Below are 21245 nucleotides of genomic sequence, written 5' to 3' on the forward strand. Positions count from 1 at the left end.
TTATTAATCTGTTGTGTAACAATACTTCTTGGGAATAACTTTCATACCGTTGGAAAGCCTGTTTATTTCCCTTTTAAATGGTGCCCTATATTTTGGTGCCCCTGTATTTTGCGCAAATTGGGCTAGATCCGGGCCTGCTCAGATAGGACTATTGGAACGGCTAATTCTGGATTTCGACTGCAGCTTTAACACCACACGACAGCACACCACACTGCATCAAACTATCTGCCGTTCTAACTTCATGGTTAAGTTACACCTATTTTCTGTTAATAATAACCTGTGTAAAATGCACTGCATTGGGAGGTAAACGGGAGACACTTTATTGTGAAGGTGAGACCAGGAACAGGAGAGTTGTTGTTACTGGGAAGTTGCATTGAGCGCGCAAATGGTAATGTAGGTAATTAATGTATTTGTGCAAGATGACCCTGCTATAAAAGGTGTATATTACTAATTATGGTCAAACTGTAAGTGTTAGGCTGCATTTACGCACCTGCGTGTTTAAGGAATTGCGGGGTCCATTTGGTGTATGTAGTGTATGTCTGTACACTGCCAGAGCGAACACAAACACGGTGGAGTGAGTCTTTCACCCATTCTACACCAGCAGTTACACACAGGAGACATCTCACTGACAAATCCAATGTACAAACAATAAGGGGTGGCCGTAGTTTATGACGACTCGCATTTGTGTTAGTATTTTATGTTCTTGGTGCTTCGTGGAATCTCAACTGCATTTCTAACATCAGCAACTAAACACATCCTCACAGATACAAAAATACACAACTGTGAGGATTCTCCGACCAATCAGTAGCAGCAGCGTTATACGTCACTGCTTTGACACCAGCCCAATTCTGGAAATGGTAGCACAAGTAGGCGGTGTCGTGTCGTGTAGTGTGGAAATCCACCATTAATGGCCTGGAGCTCTGTTAGAGGTACCCCACCATGGGTACGTGAGCACACCGGGGGCACCAGGGGTAACAAGAGACATTTTTATGGCCGCAACCCACAAATGCATGTTCCCAAACACTTAAAAGGGAAATAAACAGGCTTTCCAATGGTATAAAAGTTATTGCCAAGAAGCATTGTTATAACAGAGAAATAATGTACCATACATAAATATATGTCTATATATATGTGTATGTGTACTTTTCCCCCCTTCTTTTAAACCTGACCACCTGATTTTTGTGTTTTACAGGGGTGACGGCCTCCTTACCATTTTCAGTAAGATCAAAAAAGAGGTGTCACAGACTATACCTCAAGGTCATTACAGAAAGCAGACCCCTGTGATTAGAACGAAAACGCTGACAAAAAAGCTGGTGTTTTCACCCAAGGGCGCAAATGTTGTTACACCCCTGCCCGACCACTCCGGTCTGCCACCTCGGGGCGACTGACTCCCTCGCCACTCAACGGTCCTTCTGGTCGATCGACACGGTCACGACTTTTTTCTGTTCTGGCCCCACAGTGGTGGAATGAACTCCCCACTGATGTCAGGACAGCAGAGTCACTGCCCATCTTTCGCCGCAGGCTGAAAACCCACCTCTTCAGGAAACACTATCCTTCCTCTTTGCCTGGCCTACTTGTTGTTAACTAGTTGTACGAACTCTTGTTTTATTTTCGTATTGTTTTATTGGATCTTGTTTAGTCAATACACTTATTTGTTTTAGCTCGTGCTCATTTGATTTTGCCATTTTTGTCTCATCTGTTTAAGAAAGTAGGTAGCTGATATATTGCACTTTTACCTTAGCGCTAGGTATACTCTTGGTTGCTTGTTTTTGCAGGAAATGTACTTAAAACTTCTGGTGATTAGTAGTTTTCGTTCCCTACCTATGTTGAATACACTTATTGTAAGTCGCTTTGGATAAAAGCGTCTGCTAAATGACTGTAATGTAATGTAATGTAATGTAACTTAAGGGGGACATCAAGGACTTGTTTTTTTGTGCTGCGAACATTACCATGCGAGTGCGTGTTTTTGTGGGCTCCACTCCAGAGCGAGCCTTTTATAAATATTTCTCCCTTTTGAAATTAACCTCAGACACATTAGGTTGAATACACTTGATACGGCACTGTCAGTTTAACGCCAAACGAGGAATGACTTATGCCCATTTGCATTTTCAAAAAATTGCTATAGCGCCCTCTTTGGCCAATTGAAGTAAGATTCATTTCAGTGATTTGGAATCACCTCTATTGACCCTCTATTACTGCAACATTTCAAAGAAATGTGAGTCTGCATTGTATGTGTTAGGGACAGATGAATAATTGTCATAAAACTGCAATATTCTGCTGATAAAAGCTTCATTTTTTTCATTTACAAACTTCTCTTCCACTGAGATTTAGTTATTGGTCCAGAGTTCATGTGTAAGTTGTGTTGTGTGTGTATGTTTCGTTCAGATTTCTCAAAAATCCCAGGAGTCTATAGATTTTTTACTGTTTTTCATATAATTCAAAATGGTGGGAGATTTAAAGGTCAAAGGTCAAAAGTCAGTGTGAAAGTTGTTCATTGCTTCTTGTGTGTTGCCCTGTGTATGTATTTCTTCCCTCAATAGTGTGTGTGAATGAGTGACTGATGAATGTGAGTGGTTGGCCAGGTGGACCCCTACTGATGATTGGCTCCTGTGACCAGGCTCACCTATACACGAATCCACGGCGCGCTGCCCTGCGGGCCGCCATTGCTGCGGTCTGAACGCTACGCGGACGTAAGACCGCAGCACTGGCCGCCTACAGGCAGCTCCAGGCAGCGCGTCTGTGGATTCGTCTATAGACGAATCCACAGACGCACTGCCTGTAGGCAGCCATAGCTGCGGTGTCAACGCTCCGCGACACCGCAGCAATGGCCGCCTACAGGCAGCGCGCCTGTGGATTCGTCTATAAAGCTGCCTGTCTCAGTCTCCTTGAAGTCTTCCTCCATGCTAGTCTCCCAACCACACCAGTCTGGTGTTTTAAGTGTTTTTAGCCTGGCCAGTATTTTAGAAGTTTCAATGTCAACATGGTTAGTCTTGGTAATGTAGGGGTGGGTGTCCTTTCTTTTGTGTTCTTATGTTTCTTTAGTTTATGTGAGGTAAGATACCTGTGCTTTGTTTGGTAAAGGTAAGAATAGGGTTTTGTTTTGAGTAGGATTTTATATTCAGTGCCACCCTGAGGAAATTGTGTTACACCTGGTGACCCCTAGGCTGGGTCATAACATTCATCATGAGATGCATATGTGTGTTAAAGTTTCATGGCTGTAGGTCAAACAGGGCATGAGTTATACCTGTTCAAAGTTGATTCATTGTTATAGCGCCACCCTTTGGCCAATAGTTGTGAGTTTCGTGTCTTAGCCGTTTGGCATAGCCCGCTACCATATTGCAGAGTTTCGTAAAAAGTGAAAGTTAGTGCTGAAGATATGGACAAAATTTTATATCTCGATATTGATGCCCCCCCCCCAAAAAAAAAAACACAGCATGTTACTACTACCTACTGTATGTTCACACTTGTTATTTGATATTTGAATAGTAGACAGAGAAAACTAAGCATTCTAAAATAAATTGCATATTATATTGAAAAAGCTTAGTTTTCCATTTGTTCTACTGCTATGCCACCAAAATGTATAATGCCCAGTCATATTTTTTTTTTAAATGTGTATTACAATATAGATATACAATATTATTGTATATCTTTCTGTCATTAAATGTTTCGATGAATTGAGTACACAGGACCCCAATGGGAACAAGCCATAGCTCTTTCTTGGGTATAATCCTCTTGGCAGACCTTGTATTGAACTCAACATTCCTGTGTTTTTTTTTGTAAACTGCCAGTGTGGGACTAACGCGTTACTGTAACGCAACTAACAAGTGGTAGTTACTTGCGGTAACTAGTAACATAACTAGTCAGGCGCGCGGGAAGTACTTAATAGCCAGGGGGGCTGAGCGTCGGGGGAATCCGCTTGACGCATGCATGCGTGTGTCCCGTCCGTGCGCGCGCGCATGCGTTTTTTTTGCGGGTTCGGGTCAAAAAATGTGCGGGTTTGGGTGGGTTTTGGCACTTTTTTTCCTTTACTTTATTTCGGTTTTAGGGTTAGGGTTAGGGTTAGGTTAGGGTTACGTCATTTCATTATTTTAGTAAAATTTAAATGTAATAAAAAGAAATAAAAAAAAATCCCTTCCCATCACCAGGGGGGCTGCAGCCCCCGTAGCCCCCCCCTTCCCGCGCCACTGTAACTAGTTACTCTTCCCCATTCAGTAACGCTGTTAGTTATTGTGATTTAAATGGTTCCGTTACTTCCGTCACGTTATGTGGTCCAACTGAATTGATTCCCCCCGCGGAGATCTGTCATCTCTAACCTACAGGCGATGTGCTTTCACACTAACATCAGAAAGTGAAAGTGGAAAAGAGGAGTGATGATTGGTTATATCAGTGTTGGGCAAGTTACTTTAAAAAAGTAACTAGTTAGTATAGTTACTAGTTACTGCTCCAAAAATGTAACTACTGTAGTTACTTTACTAGTTACTAATTTATGAAAGTTACTAGTAATTATATTTTACTTTTTAGATAAAGAGAAGAAAAAAATAATAACATAAAATAGAAAAAAAAGTATATATATATATATATATATATATTTTTTTTTAGGTCCAACTGATTTTGATAAGATATAATTAACAACCTTTATTTTTTTCTTCTTTAGAAATATTTTCTTTCACATCAGGATGTAATGATCATTAGCAACAAACCCACCTATCTCCCACACTCCCTCCCCAGTCAGAGTTATCCGTTTGAATGAATTTGATGTGATTTGCATATGATGTTTGCCTGCCTGCACTTACTAAACAAACACACACACTTGCCATTTCCTCTCCCTGGTCTGAGGATCTGTAAAGAGTGCTCCTTATATAGAGGGCTATGGTAATTAGGACATACCACTTGCCAGGGGAGTGTGCATTTTTCTGTGTAATATATATTATGGATGAAGAGTTGTGTTGCTAAAGACATGAGTAATACTTATCTTGTGGATTATAATGATTTCTGTAAGGTTTGGGAAATGTTTTCTTTGTTGATTTTCAATAGTGATGAAGGTGAATGTATTAAGTGAACTTGTCCTTAAGACAGATGCTTGATGCCACTAAGCAGAGGCCCAGGTTTGATTATTTGAGTCAGTCTGGCGTCAGGCACGAGTCAGTGAACATGGGCACAATGCTGCAGGAGGAGCTCTGCCCTAAACAGTCTGTTAGACTGTTTGCTTGCTAGAAAGCATGTAAGTTTGTTTTTTTTGTTTTTGTTTTATTATTCTATCTTAACCTTATTTTTTTTAAACCTTTTTGAAAATAAATCTGTATTATTGAAACATTTGGTTTGTCCATTCTGTCCACCTCTGGCCCTCATCAGAACAAACTATTTTACAATGGCCATATATGGGCAATTGGGCATATACTGACAACATCAGGGATCTCCTTATATGGGAATAAAAGGGACAAGGACTGACAGACACAAAGATCTCCATATATGGGCATATCAGTTACATCGGTGATGGCACATAGGTGTCGAACTCTAGACGTGAGGGACGCGTAGCGGCCCGAACTTCTAGTAGTATACATAAACACTTAAAACTAGAAAGAGTGCTCCTCTGAGCCAGGTCTGGTAGGTTATTGTGGGCCAGCAATGTTTGGAATTCAGTCATGAGGTGAGTGGAATCTGTAGAAGTTGAGGGATTAATGTTGATGAAGTTTTTGCCAATCAGGATAAAATCTGACGGTTCGTCTTGATCACATGACTAATAGGCCAATGTGTACCGATTTGCGTGATGTTGGACAAAATGTCCCAGTGTGAAGTGGGCGGTGTGTGGTCATCACAACATGACACACTTAAAAAAAAACAAAGTGTCCATACTGCTATTCATAGGGCTTCACATGTGTCATGTGTTTCGCTAGCCAATCACAGTCCTGAATTTGCAAAGTCAGCCAATCACATTACAGCTACTGGTGATGACACTAGCTGTAATGTGATTGGCTGACTTTGCAAAAGTATAGATTTGCATTGACTGTGGAAGGGTTAGCGTTGTAGACTGCGTTGTAGACTATTGGCCAATCACGGTGCATGATTGGTCAGTGTCCAAACCTCACTTATAGTAGGGTCCAAAAGTGAGGTTCTGTGACCATCCTTTGGCAAGTATGTTTTGACGATTGATTTGACCTCTATGGACCCTTTAGAAAAGATTTAGCCCCCAGGTCCCTCCCAAAAATCCCGGCATTTTTTGCTAGACAGCCAAATTCAAAATGGCGCCCGGCGCCATCTCTAAAAATTAACTTTTGATCTGAATGACCTAGAATCATGTATGAAGGCACTTTTCCATACAAGTCAACCATGAGGATTCCAAATCTGACACAATTTTAATTGTAAGAGCTCGTTCTGACTCCGAAATTCAAGATGGCCGACATCCAGTAGAGTAAAAACGCATACCCAGGGGGCAAAGGGGGGTATGCTGCATTTGCCCTGCCATAAAAGGTTGGCCACCAGAAATAATATCTATGACCCAGTAGGATCACAACCTATATGGACAACCCGGTCACCTTGCTGCTGGAAATCCAATATGGCCGCCTCAATATTATCAGAAAATAGCTTTGGCAATAACTTTTGAACCAGATGGGCTAGAAATAAAAACTTGGTGTCTATTTCATGGTTTCAGAGCATGAGAAACTCAATGTAATACTTATCTTTATGATTGGGTGTGTCTGGACCTTTCATTTTCAGATTTCCAAGATGGACGCCACGTGAAAATTAGTTTTACTTTGACTTTTACAGTGACAGCTGACTGTTATGGCAAAAAGTCTGCTTTTTAAGTAATATGAACACATTTGGTCAGTTTGAGCTTTAATTTATATGTTGTCAATATGGCAGACCCACACCATGAGTCTGGTCAGAGGCGTGTAATCCGGGATGCAGAGATGGTAGTAAGGTCCTGAAAGGAGACCAAAGTTGCATGCATCCCTGACCTGCCTACAGAAGACATAAAAACAGCAGTAGTTATTGATGCCATGTATGCCATGCGCCATTGTTCGTTCCTGAAAGGTGAAGCATGTGGAACAATCGCTGAACGATACCAACGTCTGCTGTTGAATGATGTGCCTGCTGGCACAGAGATCATTCACTTCTGTTTTGACCGGTACTGTGACCTAGTCTTAAGACAGCTGAGCAAGAACACAGATATGCTTGACCAAAACCTACCGAAGAATATGAAGTCAGTATGCATTACACAGCTCCAGATCCTCCGGAGTTTTTTGCTGTGTCAGCTAACAAGGCAAACCTATTGAGTTTCCTCTGTGACGAATGGTGTGAAAATGAGAAACTTAAGTCGGCCCTTGGTTCAACACATCTTTACCTGGGTGGGGGTTTAAAGAAGAGACAAGGAGTGTGGTGATCAAGGAGGGGTCTATTGAAGATGTCCCTGCACTAGAATCCACACAACAGGAGGCTGATACAAGAATAATACTCCACACCCTGTACAGTGTCCAGAATGACAAAGTTGACAGAGTTGTCATCATGCCAATGACACAGACATCATCATCATGTGCCTTTACTATGCAGCAACCCATCTCAGATGCCTTCCAGAGCTGTGGGTGAGAACAGAGCAAAATTCATACCTTCCTATCGATCAAATGGTATCAGCACTGGGGCTCGCACAGTGACGGGCCCTGCCCTTTATCCATAGTTTAAGTGGCAGAGATACTGTACCACCAGCTATCCCTTCTTCACTGGGAAGAAGGCATGGTTCAAGGCCATCATGCGTCTGGATCTCTGCAGTTGAGGAGTTTGGTGAAAACTCTTATGATTCCCTCTCAGATGACGTCCATCAATCAGGCACGAGACCTCACAATTGCTGTATATACATCCAAAGCGGACCACCAGGAGGATTTTGACCCGAGTAAGCTTAGAGTGCACAAGTTCCTCAATAATAGATCAACCCTCTTAAAGCTGCTGCCCCCGACAGAGAATGCCTTTGACCTGCACCTGAGAAGAGCTGTTCTTGCAACCATAATAGATAAATGTGCACATATCGCCAAGCCGGATATTCCTTCTTTCACAGAGTATGGATGGTCTCTCAGTGCTAGCAATGCAGTCCCCCTTGCATCTACCGAGCCAGCCTGGCCTGTGTCAATGAACAAGGCAATATCATGCAGCTGTATCAAAGGCTGCCAGAAAAACTGTTCCCGTGCAAAGAAGGCAATTCCATGCTACTTAGGAGGCCGTTGCCAGGGACTGGAGACACGATGCAGCAGGATCAGTGCAACACATGACAACAGTGACAGTGAATAGCATTGTACCATAGTATCATTGGCTTTAGAAGCAGGCAAGACAGCACCATAGAGGTCAAAATGAACCTTTTGTAGGCAACCTCAACTCCGCCTTTACTCTATTTGTCACTAAGCAGTCTATCTTTTGTTATGTTACTTGAATGCATACCACTATGTTAATTTGTATAGTCCTAAAGTTGAAGTTTTTGGCAAGTCTTGGAGTGTGCATGTGTCTGTTTATATTGTATTTAGTTTATTAAAATGATACATAAGATACACTGTGGGCTTTTTCTCCAATTTTTCTCTGCAATCATCCCCACAACTATAGATCTATAAATTAATAAATCTGAGGGAAAATGTAATACCATACATTATTTATGACTGCAGCCATATTGACAACATATAAATTAAAGCTCAAACTGACCAAATGTGTTCATATTGCTTAAAAAGCAGACTTTTTGCCATAACAGTCAGCTGTCACTGTAAAAGTCATAGTAAAACCCATTTTCGCGTGGCGTCCATCTGAAAATGAAAGGTCCAGACACACCCAATCATAAAGATAAGTATTCCATTGACCCAGTTCTTTCACACTCATCAAGTCGTCCTTGACTGGAATCAGCACACTGTCCTGTAGATATGTTGATCATGGATGATGTGCTCACTGTAAATGGGTTAGTCTCCACTGCTGCCTTGACTACCATCTCTGCATCCCGGATTACACGCCTCTGACCAGACTCATGGTGTGGGTCTGCCATATTGACAACATATAAATTAAAGCTCAAACTGACCAAATGTGTTCATATTACTTAAAAAGCAGACTTTTTGCCATAACAGTCAGCTGTCACTGTAAAAGTCAAAGTAAAACTAATTTTCACGTGGCGTCCATCTTGGAAATCTGAAAATGAAAGGTCCAGACACACCCAATCATAAAGATAAGTATTACATTGAGTTTCTCATGCTCTGAAACCATGAAATAGACACCAAGTTTTTATTTATAGCCCATCTGGTTCAAAAGTTATTGCCAAAGCTATTTTCTGATAATATTGAGGCGGCCATATTGGATTTCCAGCAGCAAGGTGACCGGGTTGTCCATATAGGTTGTGATCCTACTGGGTCATAGATATTATTTCTGGTGGCCAACCTTTTATGGCAGGGCAAATGCAGCATACCCCCCTTTGCCCCCTGGGTATAAGTTTTTACTCTACTGGATGTCGGCCATCTTGAATTTCGGAGTCAAAACGAGGTCTTACAATTAAAATTGTGTCAGATTTGGAATCCTCATGGTTGACTTGTATGGAAAAGTGCCTTCATACATGATTCTAGGTCATCCAGATCATCAAAAGTTAATTTTTAGAGATGGCGCCGGGCGCCATTTTGAATTTGGCTGTCTAGCAAAAAATGCCGGGATTTTTGGGAGGGACCTGGGGGCTAAATCTTTTCTAAAGGGTCCATAGAGGTCAAATCAATCATCAAAACATACTTGCCAAAGGATGGTCACAGAACCTCACTTTTGGACCCTACTATTATAGGGGGCGGTTACACCGCCCCAAAAATATCTGCCTCCTGGTGGTACTATAATAGGCCAATGTGAAAAGGGTGCATTGCTTCATCTCATTCATGATTTGAGAAATGTCCAAAATGAGCCACTTATGCTAACTTTAGATGGCAATCTTAGCCAATCAGGATGGAATATGAAAAAATTGTACAGATCCGTTTTGATCATATGAATATAGAGATAATGTGAACCGATTTGCATTATGTTTGGATAAAATCTGTAGGAGTAATATAAAATCACACCCTGTGTGAAGGAAGCGGTGCCTTTGGGGCGGGGCTTAACTCATTTCAGTTCGTCCCTATTGGTGGTCTGAGTCCACTTACCAAATGTGTACTTGGTAGCATGCTGCAAACTGGCATAATGGCTGTTTAAAAGCCAGCCAATGGGCAGACAGAGGGGGCGGGGCTTAAGTAATTACAGTTCGTCCCTATTGGTGGTTTTAGTCCATGTGCAAAATTTGTACTCCGTAGCATGCTGCGAACTTGAGTTATGGCTGTTTTAAGGCCAGCCAATGGGAAGACAGAGGGGGCGGGGCTTCAGCAATTCATGCTCGTCCCTATTGGTGGTCTAAGTCCACATACCAAATTTGGACTTGGTGGCATGCTGCAAACTGGAGTTATAGCTGTTTAAAATCCCGTGCTCATCCCGTGCTCATACGGGCCGACGGACATAACATATGCTGGGGGTCCCTGGACAGAGGGGGCGGGGCTTCAGCAATGCATGCTCGTCCCTATTGGTGGTCTAAGTCCACATATTAAATTTGGACTTGGTGGCATGCTGGAAACTGGAGTTATAGCTGTTTAAAATCCCGTGCTCATCCCGTGCTCATACGGGCGGACGGACATAACATATGCTGGGGGTCCCTGGACAGAGGGGGCGGGGCTTCAGCAATGCATGCTCGTCCCTATTGGTGGTCTAAGTCCACATATTAAATTTGGACTTGGTGGCATGCTGGAAACTGGAGTTATAGCTGTTTAAAATCCCGAGCTCATCCCGTGCTCATACGGGCGGACGGACATAACATACGCTGGGGGTCCCTGGACCCCTCTTTGATAACCAGTGCCACGTGTGGCCAATGAGAGAGAGAGATGGCATAGGCTTGATTGATTGATGTACTTTATTTAGTAAGACATGAGAACAACAGTACATGGAAGTACAAATTCACAATACAAGGTCTACTAAACTGGAAGACTCATAAAAGCACTGAGCAAGTCCGTGTGTGTGTGTGTGTGTGTGTGTGTGTGTGTGTGTGTGTGTGTGTGTGTGTGTGTGTGTGTGTGTGTGTGTGTGTGTGTGTGGGCGCGTGTGTTTGTATGCGTTTCGTCTTTGCCGTGCTCATCCCGGGCTCAAACGGACACGCAGACAAAGTCATGTATAGAGCGGTTGGCACCGACTATTGGCCAATCACGGTGCAGGATTGGTCAGTGTCCAAAACTCACTTATAGGGGGCGGTTACACCGCTCCAAAAAAATGTTTTGCAAAGGTCGGCCTCCTGGTGGCGCTATAAAAGGCTGATGTGAAAAATGCAGGACAGAGGTTTTTCCTTGACCTCTAGGGAGTGTGCGTGCAAAGTTTCACACCGATCGTCCAGTTATAGGTAAAAACGCAAATCGGCTTGTAATAGTGCCACCGCTGATTTGAAAGATTTCAAATTTTCTTATAATCATGATGTTACTCTTCGCATTGTAAATGACTAGACTGGCCTACTCGTGAACGATGCAAGTTGGAAATGCATGCCCCTCCTAGTTATGCAAAGTTTTATTTATGCATATTACCCATAATGTCATCAGTATATGCCCAAATATGGGCATGCCCCCCTTTGTGACCATATATGGAGCTTACTGATTTGTTTGCTGATGCCATGATGACAAGTTGAGGCTTTGATTTAGGTTAGACAACAACACTCCATATTTGGGCGTAGCTGCATTGGGAACTCCTTATATGGTTATGGCTGAGTCATGGTGACATGAGTTTAAAGTCAGAGGTCCGCCCGCCAGGCCAACACTTAGGCTGGCTTTGCCATGGCAATCAATTGGCTCATCTGGACTACCGCCTATCCGACCGATTCAACGTCGGCCACGGCACACTCTCGGGTCATCTGCAACAGTCTGTCAGTGGAACGGTTCTCGAGATACGTGGATTACAGACGTACATACGTACATTACATTTACATTACAGTCATTTAGCAGACGCTTTTATCCAAAGCGACTTACAATAAGTGCATTCAACATAGGTAGGGAACGAAACTACTAATCTCCAGAAGTCTTAAGTGCATTTCCTGCTAAACCTAGCGCTAAGGTAAAAGTGCAATATATCAGCTACCTACTTTCTTAAACACATGAGACAAAATAGCAAAATCAAATGAGCACGAGCTAAAACAGAGCGAATCCTCCTGATGTTGTAGCGGAGGAATCTGCAGGACCGTGTCACTGATGCAATGTTTGCCGAGAACGACAGTTGATCGTCCAAGGTCACACCCAGACAGATTATTCGCAGTCCGAGTTGACGTCACCACAGCATTATCAATGGTGATGGCCATGTATCGGTGCGGACAGCCCTTCACCGGGAAGAACATCAGCTCTGTCTTGTCCAGGTTGAGCTTCAGGTGGTTCGTCGACATCCACTCCGAGATGTCAGCCAGACAAGCAGCAATGCGTGCCTCCACTTGTGTGTCAGAGGGGGGGGAATGAGAGGATCAGCTGGGTGTCATCGGCATAGCAGTGGTAGGAAAAGCCATGGGAGTGGATGACAGCACAAAGAGATGTAGAGAGAGAAAAGAAGAGGACCCAGAACCGAGCCTTGGGGAACCCCAGTAGTGAGCCTGTGTGGTACAGAGATTCCTTGCTATTGTAAGATGTCACAGTCTGAGCCATATTGAGAGCAGACCCTCAGTAACTGTTGAAGGCCAGCACCATATGGACAGAGGATCACCAAATCATCCGCGTACATCAGGTGGTTGATGATTTTGTTACCGACCCGACACCCTGTATGCTTAGATAGGTCATCGATATACAAATTAAAAAGAAAAGGATACAATACTTACCTGTCTAACTCCATTATTTGCCAGGCCCAAGGGGTCGGCCTACATGAGGCTTTGTCGGTCGGTCGGTCGGTCCTGTCCCTATTTTCCTCTGCACACACGTCATGCGAAGTCCGGCCATTCAGATGTCAACCACTAGGGGTCTGGCAGTACCAGGTCTCCTGGTTCCCTTGTTTACTGTGAAATGAGCAGTAACACAGTTACCCCATCTAACACACATTGTCTGATGTGCGTACCAATGTGTATGCCCTCAGCCATCTATGATGGCAGTACTGTGTCATCAGGACTGTGACGTCACAACTTCTACTTTATAGTGCGTCAGCCAGACCAGACAGACGGAAACAAAACGTGGGGGAAATGGCGCAGTTCGCAGCGGAACGATGGCAGCGCGAGCTGCCGAGGCACTCTATCTTCAACAAACTGCGAGAGAACCTCGCCTCCGAGCCCTGTGCGAGTGACAAAGGGGCCAGCACAAGGAACCTCATGTTCAGTCTGAATGGGGACTTGTTTGTGTGGGACGACACAAGATGTGTGATTTACACCACCAACCTGAGACAACTCAACTCCGAGGAGGAGGAGAGCAAGGGAGGCAGGACTCACCACCACCAAACCCTGCTGTGCATCAACCCACCCCGCTTCGAGGTTTGCCAGGTTCTGCTGAGTCCAACGCAGCACTATGTTGCTCTCGTCGGCCAGCGGGGAGCCACTGTGCTCGAACTCCCACAGCGATGGGGCAAGAGATCAGAGTTCGAAGGTGGACGGGCCGAGATCAACTGCAAGACCATCCCCATGGAGTCCTTAACCAGCTCGGCATCTATGAGCCTGCGGCAGGCGGCCTGGTACCCCAGCGAGACGGAGGAGCCGCATCTGGCACTGCTCACCTCGGACAACACCATCAGGTTCTACAGCCTGAAGTCACCCCAGATACCGGCTAAGGTGCTGTCCCTCTCCCAGTCAGATGAGGACAGCCACGTGCAGACAAAGAGTTCCTACGCCGCTTCTCTTGGCGAGATAGCAGTGGCGTTCGACTTCGGGCCGGTGTCGAGTGTTCCTCGACAGCACGCGGGCCAGCGTTCTAAAAATCTGCTTGTCCATCCCCTGTACATCCTCTACGAGAATGGAGAGACGTACTTGAGCTACGCCAACCTGGCAAGTGGTATGAACCTCATTAAGCCCTCAGGGCCTCTGTCCATGTACCCCGCAGCTGAAGATAACTATGGCTACGATGCCTGTGCCATCCTCTGCCTGCCCTGTGTGCCCAACATCCTGGTCATTGCCACAGAAACAGGGACACTCTATCACTGTGTCGTCCTGGAGGTGGAGGAAGAGGAGAAAGAGACGAGGGCGGTGGTGTGGTGGACTACCCGGTTCTCCCAGGCGCTGCCGTCTCTCTACGTGTTTGAGTGCCTGGAGCTGGAGCTTACCCTCAAGCTGGCCACCGGGGGGGACGAGGACCCCCAAGTGTCCGACTTCACCTGCCCCATCAGACTTCACAGAGACCCCCTGTCCCAGCACAGGTACCACTGCACCCATGAAGTCGGCATCCACAGCGTGGGTCTCACCTGGTTTAACAAGCTCCACAAGTTCCTCTTGTCGGACGAGGAGGATAAAGACAGTCTCCAAGAGCTGGCAGCAGCAGAGCAGCGTTGCATTGTGGAGCACATCCTCTGCACCAGGCCTCTCAGTACCAGTCCGTCAGCGCCGGTGCGTGGCTTCTTGATCGTGTCGGACCTGTCCCTGGGCGCCACCATGATCTGCATCACCAGCTCATACGAGTGTCTGCTGTTGCCCCTGCTGAACTCCATTCGTCCACCCTCTCCGCCCTTGCTGTGCTCCCGTTCGGGCACCGGCCCGGGCAGCTCCCCCCTACACGGGCTGACCCACGACTCGACAGAGCAGCACGTCCGCAACATCCTGGCACGCAGCTCCACCAACCCCCTGATTCTGAAGGCGGGTGACAAGGACACATCGCCCCAGCCCGCCGAGTGCCTGCAGCTCCTCAGCCGTGCCACGCAAGTCTATAGGGAGGAGTACATCCTCAAGCAGGACATGGCCCGCGAGGCACTGCAGAGGCGGGTGAAACTGTTGACGGCCCAAAAGAACAAGCAGCAGGAGGAGTTGACTCTGTCCCGCGAGGAGAGGAAGAGCCTGAGAGAAGCGCCTGAGAGGCTGGCAGACAAATACAAGGACGGCAAGCGCCGCCAGGAGGCCATCATGGGCCGCGTGAGGAGGGTGCTGGGCAGCCTGCACCGACAGCTGCCCGTGCTGTCAGACGCCGAGAAGGAGATGCGGAAGGAGCTGCAGTCCATCAGCGACCAACTGAGGCTCCTGGACAGCTGCATCAAACAGGTGCACACCAAGATAGAGTACCGGAAGAAACAGGCGGACAAGGGCGACGCCACTGCGGCCAAGACCACCGTCTCCCTCGACGTGCAGCAGTGGAAGTGCGTCCAGGGCTTCCTCAAAGAGCAGGGGGAGCAGATCGCCGACATGATGAAGCATATAAAGGATGTCAAGAAACATATCAGTTTCTGAATAGAGTGTTAAATGTTTAAATTATGGGTACATTTTTTACTATCACAGCGCTTCATTTCTTCATGTGATGTCTAATAGAATAATTCCTTGAAACTATAAGAGCTTCAGTCTACAACAAATGTCTTTGGAGTAAAGAAAGAACACAGTTTTATACAATTGATATAGTCAGTCTGGAGCTGTGTGGAAGCCCATATTTGGGCAAGATTTAGGTACGTAAGGCCCAGCCTGATGGAGATACAGTATGTGCTCCGCTAAGTACTGAGCGTTCCTTGTTTTAAACTAATTTCAGTATTTTCAAATATTTGCTGGAATACATAATGCACATAATAAGTGGTTGTGCCGCCCACACCATATCTGGGGCCCCCTCTGACATGGCTGGCTTCAAAGTGGTTCCAGGTTACTGTTGTAAACACCTCTTAAAATGTATGATTGTCACATCCGGGCATCTCTGATGTCCCATATGGCAGGTTTTCCATTCAAACTAGAGGCCAATGCAGTGCATAAGAAGATGAGGATTCAGATTTACGTTAAAACCCCATAATGCAAAGTGCTGATGTACCAAAATGCTTCATCGCAGTACTAGTCTCGCGTAGCCAGACCCCACAGAAAATGAAAAACAGCGACCTCTGCTTTTCTGATATTCTGTGGAGTCTGGCAGGAGTATAATGTTAGACTAGAGCGCAGGGAAACACCGGTTTCATGTCTGCCTATAGCGCATCACTTCCGGTTGGTGCGACCATGTTTTCATTCCCACTAACAATATTTCTACACGGAACACTAACACCACTTCTCCCAGAGAACATGGATGGTTTTGGTTATAAGCCCACTTGTTTCTATGATGAAAGAGTAATTTAAAATGTGAATATCTTTCCGTGGTTTTGTCCGCTCCGAGGACGCTATTGTTAAATTAGTTTCGGCTAGTTTCGAGGGGGGGAGGGTGGATCATGGTGGATGGACACGTGAATCCCGCCCACTACATTTGATTGGGTAAAGCGCGGCCCACTTCCTGATCTGAAGGCACGCCCACTTGTATCCAATGCGCACTGGTTAGGACGAACCGCTCCGACAGATTCCACCGCAGGTCGGAATCTGTTCTTGAGAGATTATCGCAGTACTGACTTGCAACTGTAGTTCTCTGAGAAGTTGGTGTGGACTACACGTTTGTTTGCAGGGAGGTTCAGCTTCAGGGCCCCATGACAAAGCATAATTGCTGCCTGATGTTACAGAGATGTTTTTTTTCCTTTCTTTTCATTAAAAACATCAACAAATCAACACCAAACAATTGTAATTCATTATTTATAATCAAAAAAAATAATTAGTCCGATTAACCACTTTTTGCGCTATTTTATAATTTGGTGTCACATCAAATTAGCCAATCTACAAAGATCACAACATTTCACATTGTGACACTATTCTAGCAAATTTTGTCACCTTCAGTGACGTCCAATATAGGGATGCCAGGTTGGAAGTGGTTAAGCCATATTGGACTTCAACAGTCCATTTATGCAACTCGACTAATCCATTATGATTCTTAATCAATTAAATGAATTACCACAGGACCACAATGGAAGCCCTTAGGGCTTTTTGTGTTATCCTTTTTGTATAATCGTACCACTGTACTATTTGCAAACTGTTAATAAAGTATTCAATCAGGCTCTCTAGTGGCTTTGTGAGTGGATAAGGTATTCTGGGTGCATTCTTCACATAACCCATACACAGCTTGCTTTTTGAGTCAAACCTGATGGCTTGTGTCAGGCTCTCTAAATCACTGGATCTCAACGTGGGGTCCGGGGACCCCCAGGGGTACTTGCGGAGAGTCCAGGGCGTCCCCAGGAAAATGAGGAAGTGTTTAAACACAGTTTAAACACTTAAGCCCTATTTTACTTTTCGGCCATTCGAAAACATTGACAAATCTTGGTCCATGCTGGCACAAAATATTTTCAAATGGGGGCCTTGCAGCCAAATTCATATCAATTCTGGGGTCCTTGATATGACATTTTTTGAGAACTACTGCTCTAAACTAGATGTGTCAATGTTGTGCCATCTGGTGAAGTGTTTTGGTAATAAAGATGAGATGTTTTTACATGCATGTTTCACCATTTACCAATTATTGGATGCACAACCCAGTAGGGGCAAAGTGTGAAGAACAGCGATAGACGGAGGTCTCAATGTCTTTTTAATTGTACAGGGATGCCACACTTTTTTTACTGGCTTCATCCGAAATGCCATAGCCTACTAACATAGCCTATCATGTAATATGCCAAATTAGTGAGCCTTTTTAGTACGTTTGAAAGCTTTGCAGCTACTTGTATGTGAAATTGCATGTAATAAATTCGGGAGATATTACAATATGCAACAGTGGACACTATACTGGTATAAATGTCCCACACTGCAATGTGGTATCTGCAGTTCCTTCTTTAAAACCATTTAAAAAAACTTGTTTTCATAGTGTTACCAATAAATAAGAACTTAAAGTAGGCTATACTACGTTGGTTCCATTAATCCAAGCCGTAACACAAATTATTGATTGATTATTAAATGAGCATGCTCTTAGAATGCGTGCAACCCACCCGTCTGACCACTTAACACTGGCCAGACGGATGGGCCACGAATCAAGTGGGCCCTGATCCAGAAATGGTATGGAACCACTTGTAGTATGTTGATTTCAGACACAGCATCTTGTCTTGTTGGTGTAGCTTGTTAACCACTTAAACCCCATACGTTGTTGAGAGGGGTCCCTCAGGGCTCTACTAGTGTATTTTCTGTTTTCGCCCTACATTAAATATCTTCACTAAAAATAAGTAGTCTACCCGGAAAGGATTACTCAACCGTGTTCTTCAGACCACTTGAACAGAGAGGAGTCAGCAGTTACGTAGAAAAAGAGAAGTGGAAGGAAATTAAGGACGTAGAAAAAGGGAAGCTGACTGAACAAAGGCAAAAAGGCTGCAGTGTGAGAGTGCAAAGAGGAACAGGGGTAATGACACTTACGGGAAACTTAAAGGATTAAACTTCCAGTCAGTTCAGATCATCCTTTCAGGACAGAAATGCTAGTCAGTCCAGAATCTTTGGTCTACCCATGCTGTTAGTAAATAGCTTGATATGGGCATTTCCTCTATGTCCCGTGACTCGATGTTTTTTATTTTCCTCTTCCTTGTGAATGTCATTGACAGGGTTCTGTGCTTGTTGTTCACCCGTAAGTGCATAATTACTATTATTATACAATATAGTAGTTTATGTTGATTAAACCCCTATTTTATACCCATTCAAAAATAGCACATCTACGAGCTCACAACACGTCACATCGGGACAGGTTGTGAGCGTGTAGATATTTTTTTAAACATTTGACACATTTTGAAACATATCACATATTTTGATGCCAATACTTGGGGTACTTTTACTCAAGTAAAAGTTTGAATACAGGCATTTTACTTGTAACAGAGTATTTCCATATTGTGGTATTGCTACTTTTACTGAAGTAAAAAATTAAAAGAAATCTGAATACCCCCACACTGCAATCCATCCCTGCCTGGTCCTCAGGAAACAATCTCCTGAGTCGAGTTTGTTTTATTTTATTTTCAGCTATAGGCCTACAAGTGTTTTTGTGTGCCTTTGCTGTCAGGGCTCCTCGACGCTGGAACAACCTGCCTGAGGAGCTCAGGTTTGAAAAATCGCTGTTTTCTTTTAAATCACTTCTTAAAATGCACTTTTATTCAAAGGCCTGTTTTATATCTCACTGCACTTTGTATTTTATACATGTTATTGTGTTTGATAAGTGCTCTATGAATAGCTATTATTATAATTCAAATATAACTGGAATATTACAGTAATTATAATCCTTTGTGATTTTGTTTTAGAGCTTGTATACATGCATGTAAAACATTAATTTAGACTTTTTTAAGACATACTATATACACAGGATGCAATGCACTCTAAATTATTTAAAATGCAGATTTTGAATATTCGTCTTAATTGCATGCATTTCCAAACAAGTATGAGGACAGCTCACTGGTGTTGACTTGTGAAAAGCTATTGTCTGCTCAAGAGAAGATCAGAGCTCAGGATCACAGAGTAGTGTGGAGAGGGCAGGTGTAGAGCAACATCTAGTGGCTGAATGTTGTCTATATTTTACATTGTTTTGCCACTTAAGTTTTAGACATAATATGTCTAGACTCTATCCAACACTATACTATGGCAGGGTAAATATTATTTGCCATGCCATAGTACACTGGTAGATACAGTACTAACTAAATACATGTACTCAAGAACTGTATATAAGTACAATCTTTTGGTATTTTTACATTACTGGAGTATTTCCAATTTTCAATAACTTTACTTCTACTCCACTACATCTCAGAGGCAAATATTGTACTTTTTAACCACTTCAGACCTACATATATATTTTGACCATTTGAAAATTGAGATCTACAAGCTCACAATGTATTGTGAGCTTGTAGATTGGCTATTTTTTTTAAAAATGTATATATTTTTAACTCGTGAAATGAGACATTCTGCACAATGAGTACTTTTCCTTTTGGTACTTTAAGTATATATATTATTATATATTGATACTTTTACTTAAGTAAAAGATGTGAGTACTTCTCCCATCACCGACTTTGACATATTTTTGGCACTCTACTTTTTATGCATATTTGCCATACCTTAGTACATGTTTGCTTGATTTTTATTTATGGTATCGAAGAAAAATGCACTGGTCTGAGGCCAAAACCTCTACCACTCACAGTCACATAGGCTTGAAATGACCAAGAGCCACAAACATATATACATACTGTATAAACATATATATGTCACAACTCACTACCTTCAACAACACAACATAAACAGCCGAGTATTCTGTACCCTGTCTCAACTCTTTACCCAACAATAACCACAACACAAGAATTGTTGGTAAAATGGGTCGAGGCATTGCAGTCACAAGAAAGTGTTCATCATGCTGACATCCTGGGTCAAGTGTGTAGATCATGAATCTTGTGTAACTTGGGACGAAATGGTGTTCAGCAGTTTGGTCATCTGCATCCAAAAGCAATCTAGCAAAATTACAGGTCGCACAAAACAGGGCTGCTAGACTGTTCCAGGCTGCTCTATTAGAACTACCACTGAAAAGATGCATTCCAGTATGTCATATGGCTCACCATGGAGCAAAGGATTTCCACAAGCTTTTTTTCAGTTGCATTATTAACTCAAAGATGCCTTTATTTTAGTTTGAACAGGTAGTTTATTGCAGTGACACACACGATCACAATACAAGATTTGCTGGTAAATTATGTCATATACTTGCATCTAGCTCAAGGACTAACTCATTGAAAACAACTGTTATTTATGGCTGGTTGGAATGATTTGCCACTTTAAATTAGTCAAAAATAGATGATCCTTTAAGAAAACCTTGCAGAGGTATTTACGGAAATGCAGAAGACAATTGTATGAGTTATAGGTATTTTGAGGGTTAAATAAAAAAATGTCTATATTGTGTTTTTTTCATACTAGTGTTTATTTTATTGAACTGTTTTTATATGAATGTATATTTGCATAATTGTAATGTATATTCATGTAAATGAATGTTGCTGTTTTTATGCCATGTGTTTCGCAAAGTGTTCTGGTCTGGACCCCTGTAAGGCTAGCTCATTGCAATGGCATCAGCTAATGAGGATCCTTTAAAAAAAAACAGAACCAATCATAATTCACACCAGCCTTCAATTCCAGAACCTTTTCTCATTGCCACCCAGTCATTGAGTCACATTAGTAGGCTACACAGCATACAGCACAATATGACACCAATAGAACAGCATGGATCACATTAGTACACAGCATACAACTAGTAGCAGCAAAGAAAACAAGGTTCCTA

The 21245-nt window shown here is 43.5% G+C and overlaps 2 protein-coding genes across 2 annotated transcripts in view; both read left to right on the forward strand.

Annotated features, from left to right (window-relative positions):
- Positions 1–5311, forward strand: part of LOC311035517 (uncharacterized protein) — a 65448-nt gene extending 60137 nt beyond the window's left edge. Inside the window, exon 20 of the mRNA XM_084043785.1 lies at positions 1193–5311. Coding sequence (XP_083899911.1) covers positions 1193–1388 — 196 coding nt within the window. The 3' untranslated portion in view covers positions 1389–5311. The remainder of the gene's footprint in view (positions 1–1192) is intronic.
- A 7896-nt stretch (positions 5312–13207) lies between these two features.
- Positions 13208–15423, forward strand: LOC311035519 (nucleoporin 88-like; the record flags this gene model as incomplete). The annotated part of the gene is made up of 1 exon (XM_084043787.1): positions 13208–15423. The coding sequence occupies one exon, from the start codon at positions 13208–13210 to the stop codon at positions 15383–15385; it is 2178 nt and encodes a 725-aa protein (XP_083899913.1). The 3' UTR covers positions 15386–15423.
- Positions 15424–21245: the final 5822 nt, after the last annotated feature.

The sequence above is a fragment of the Gymnoscopelus microlampas genome (genome assembly GCF_963454915.1).
Source record: "Gymnoscopelus microlampas genome assembly, chromosome: 19".
NCBI lineage: Eukaryota > Metazoa > Chordata > Actinopteri > Myctophiformes > Myctophidae > Gymnoscopelus > Gymnoscopelus microlampas.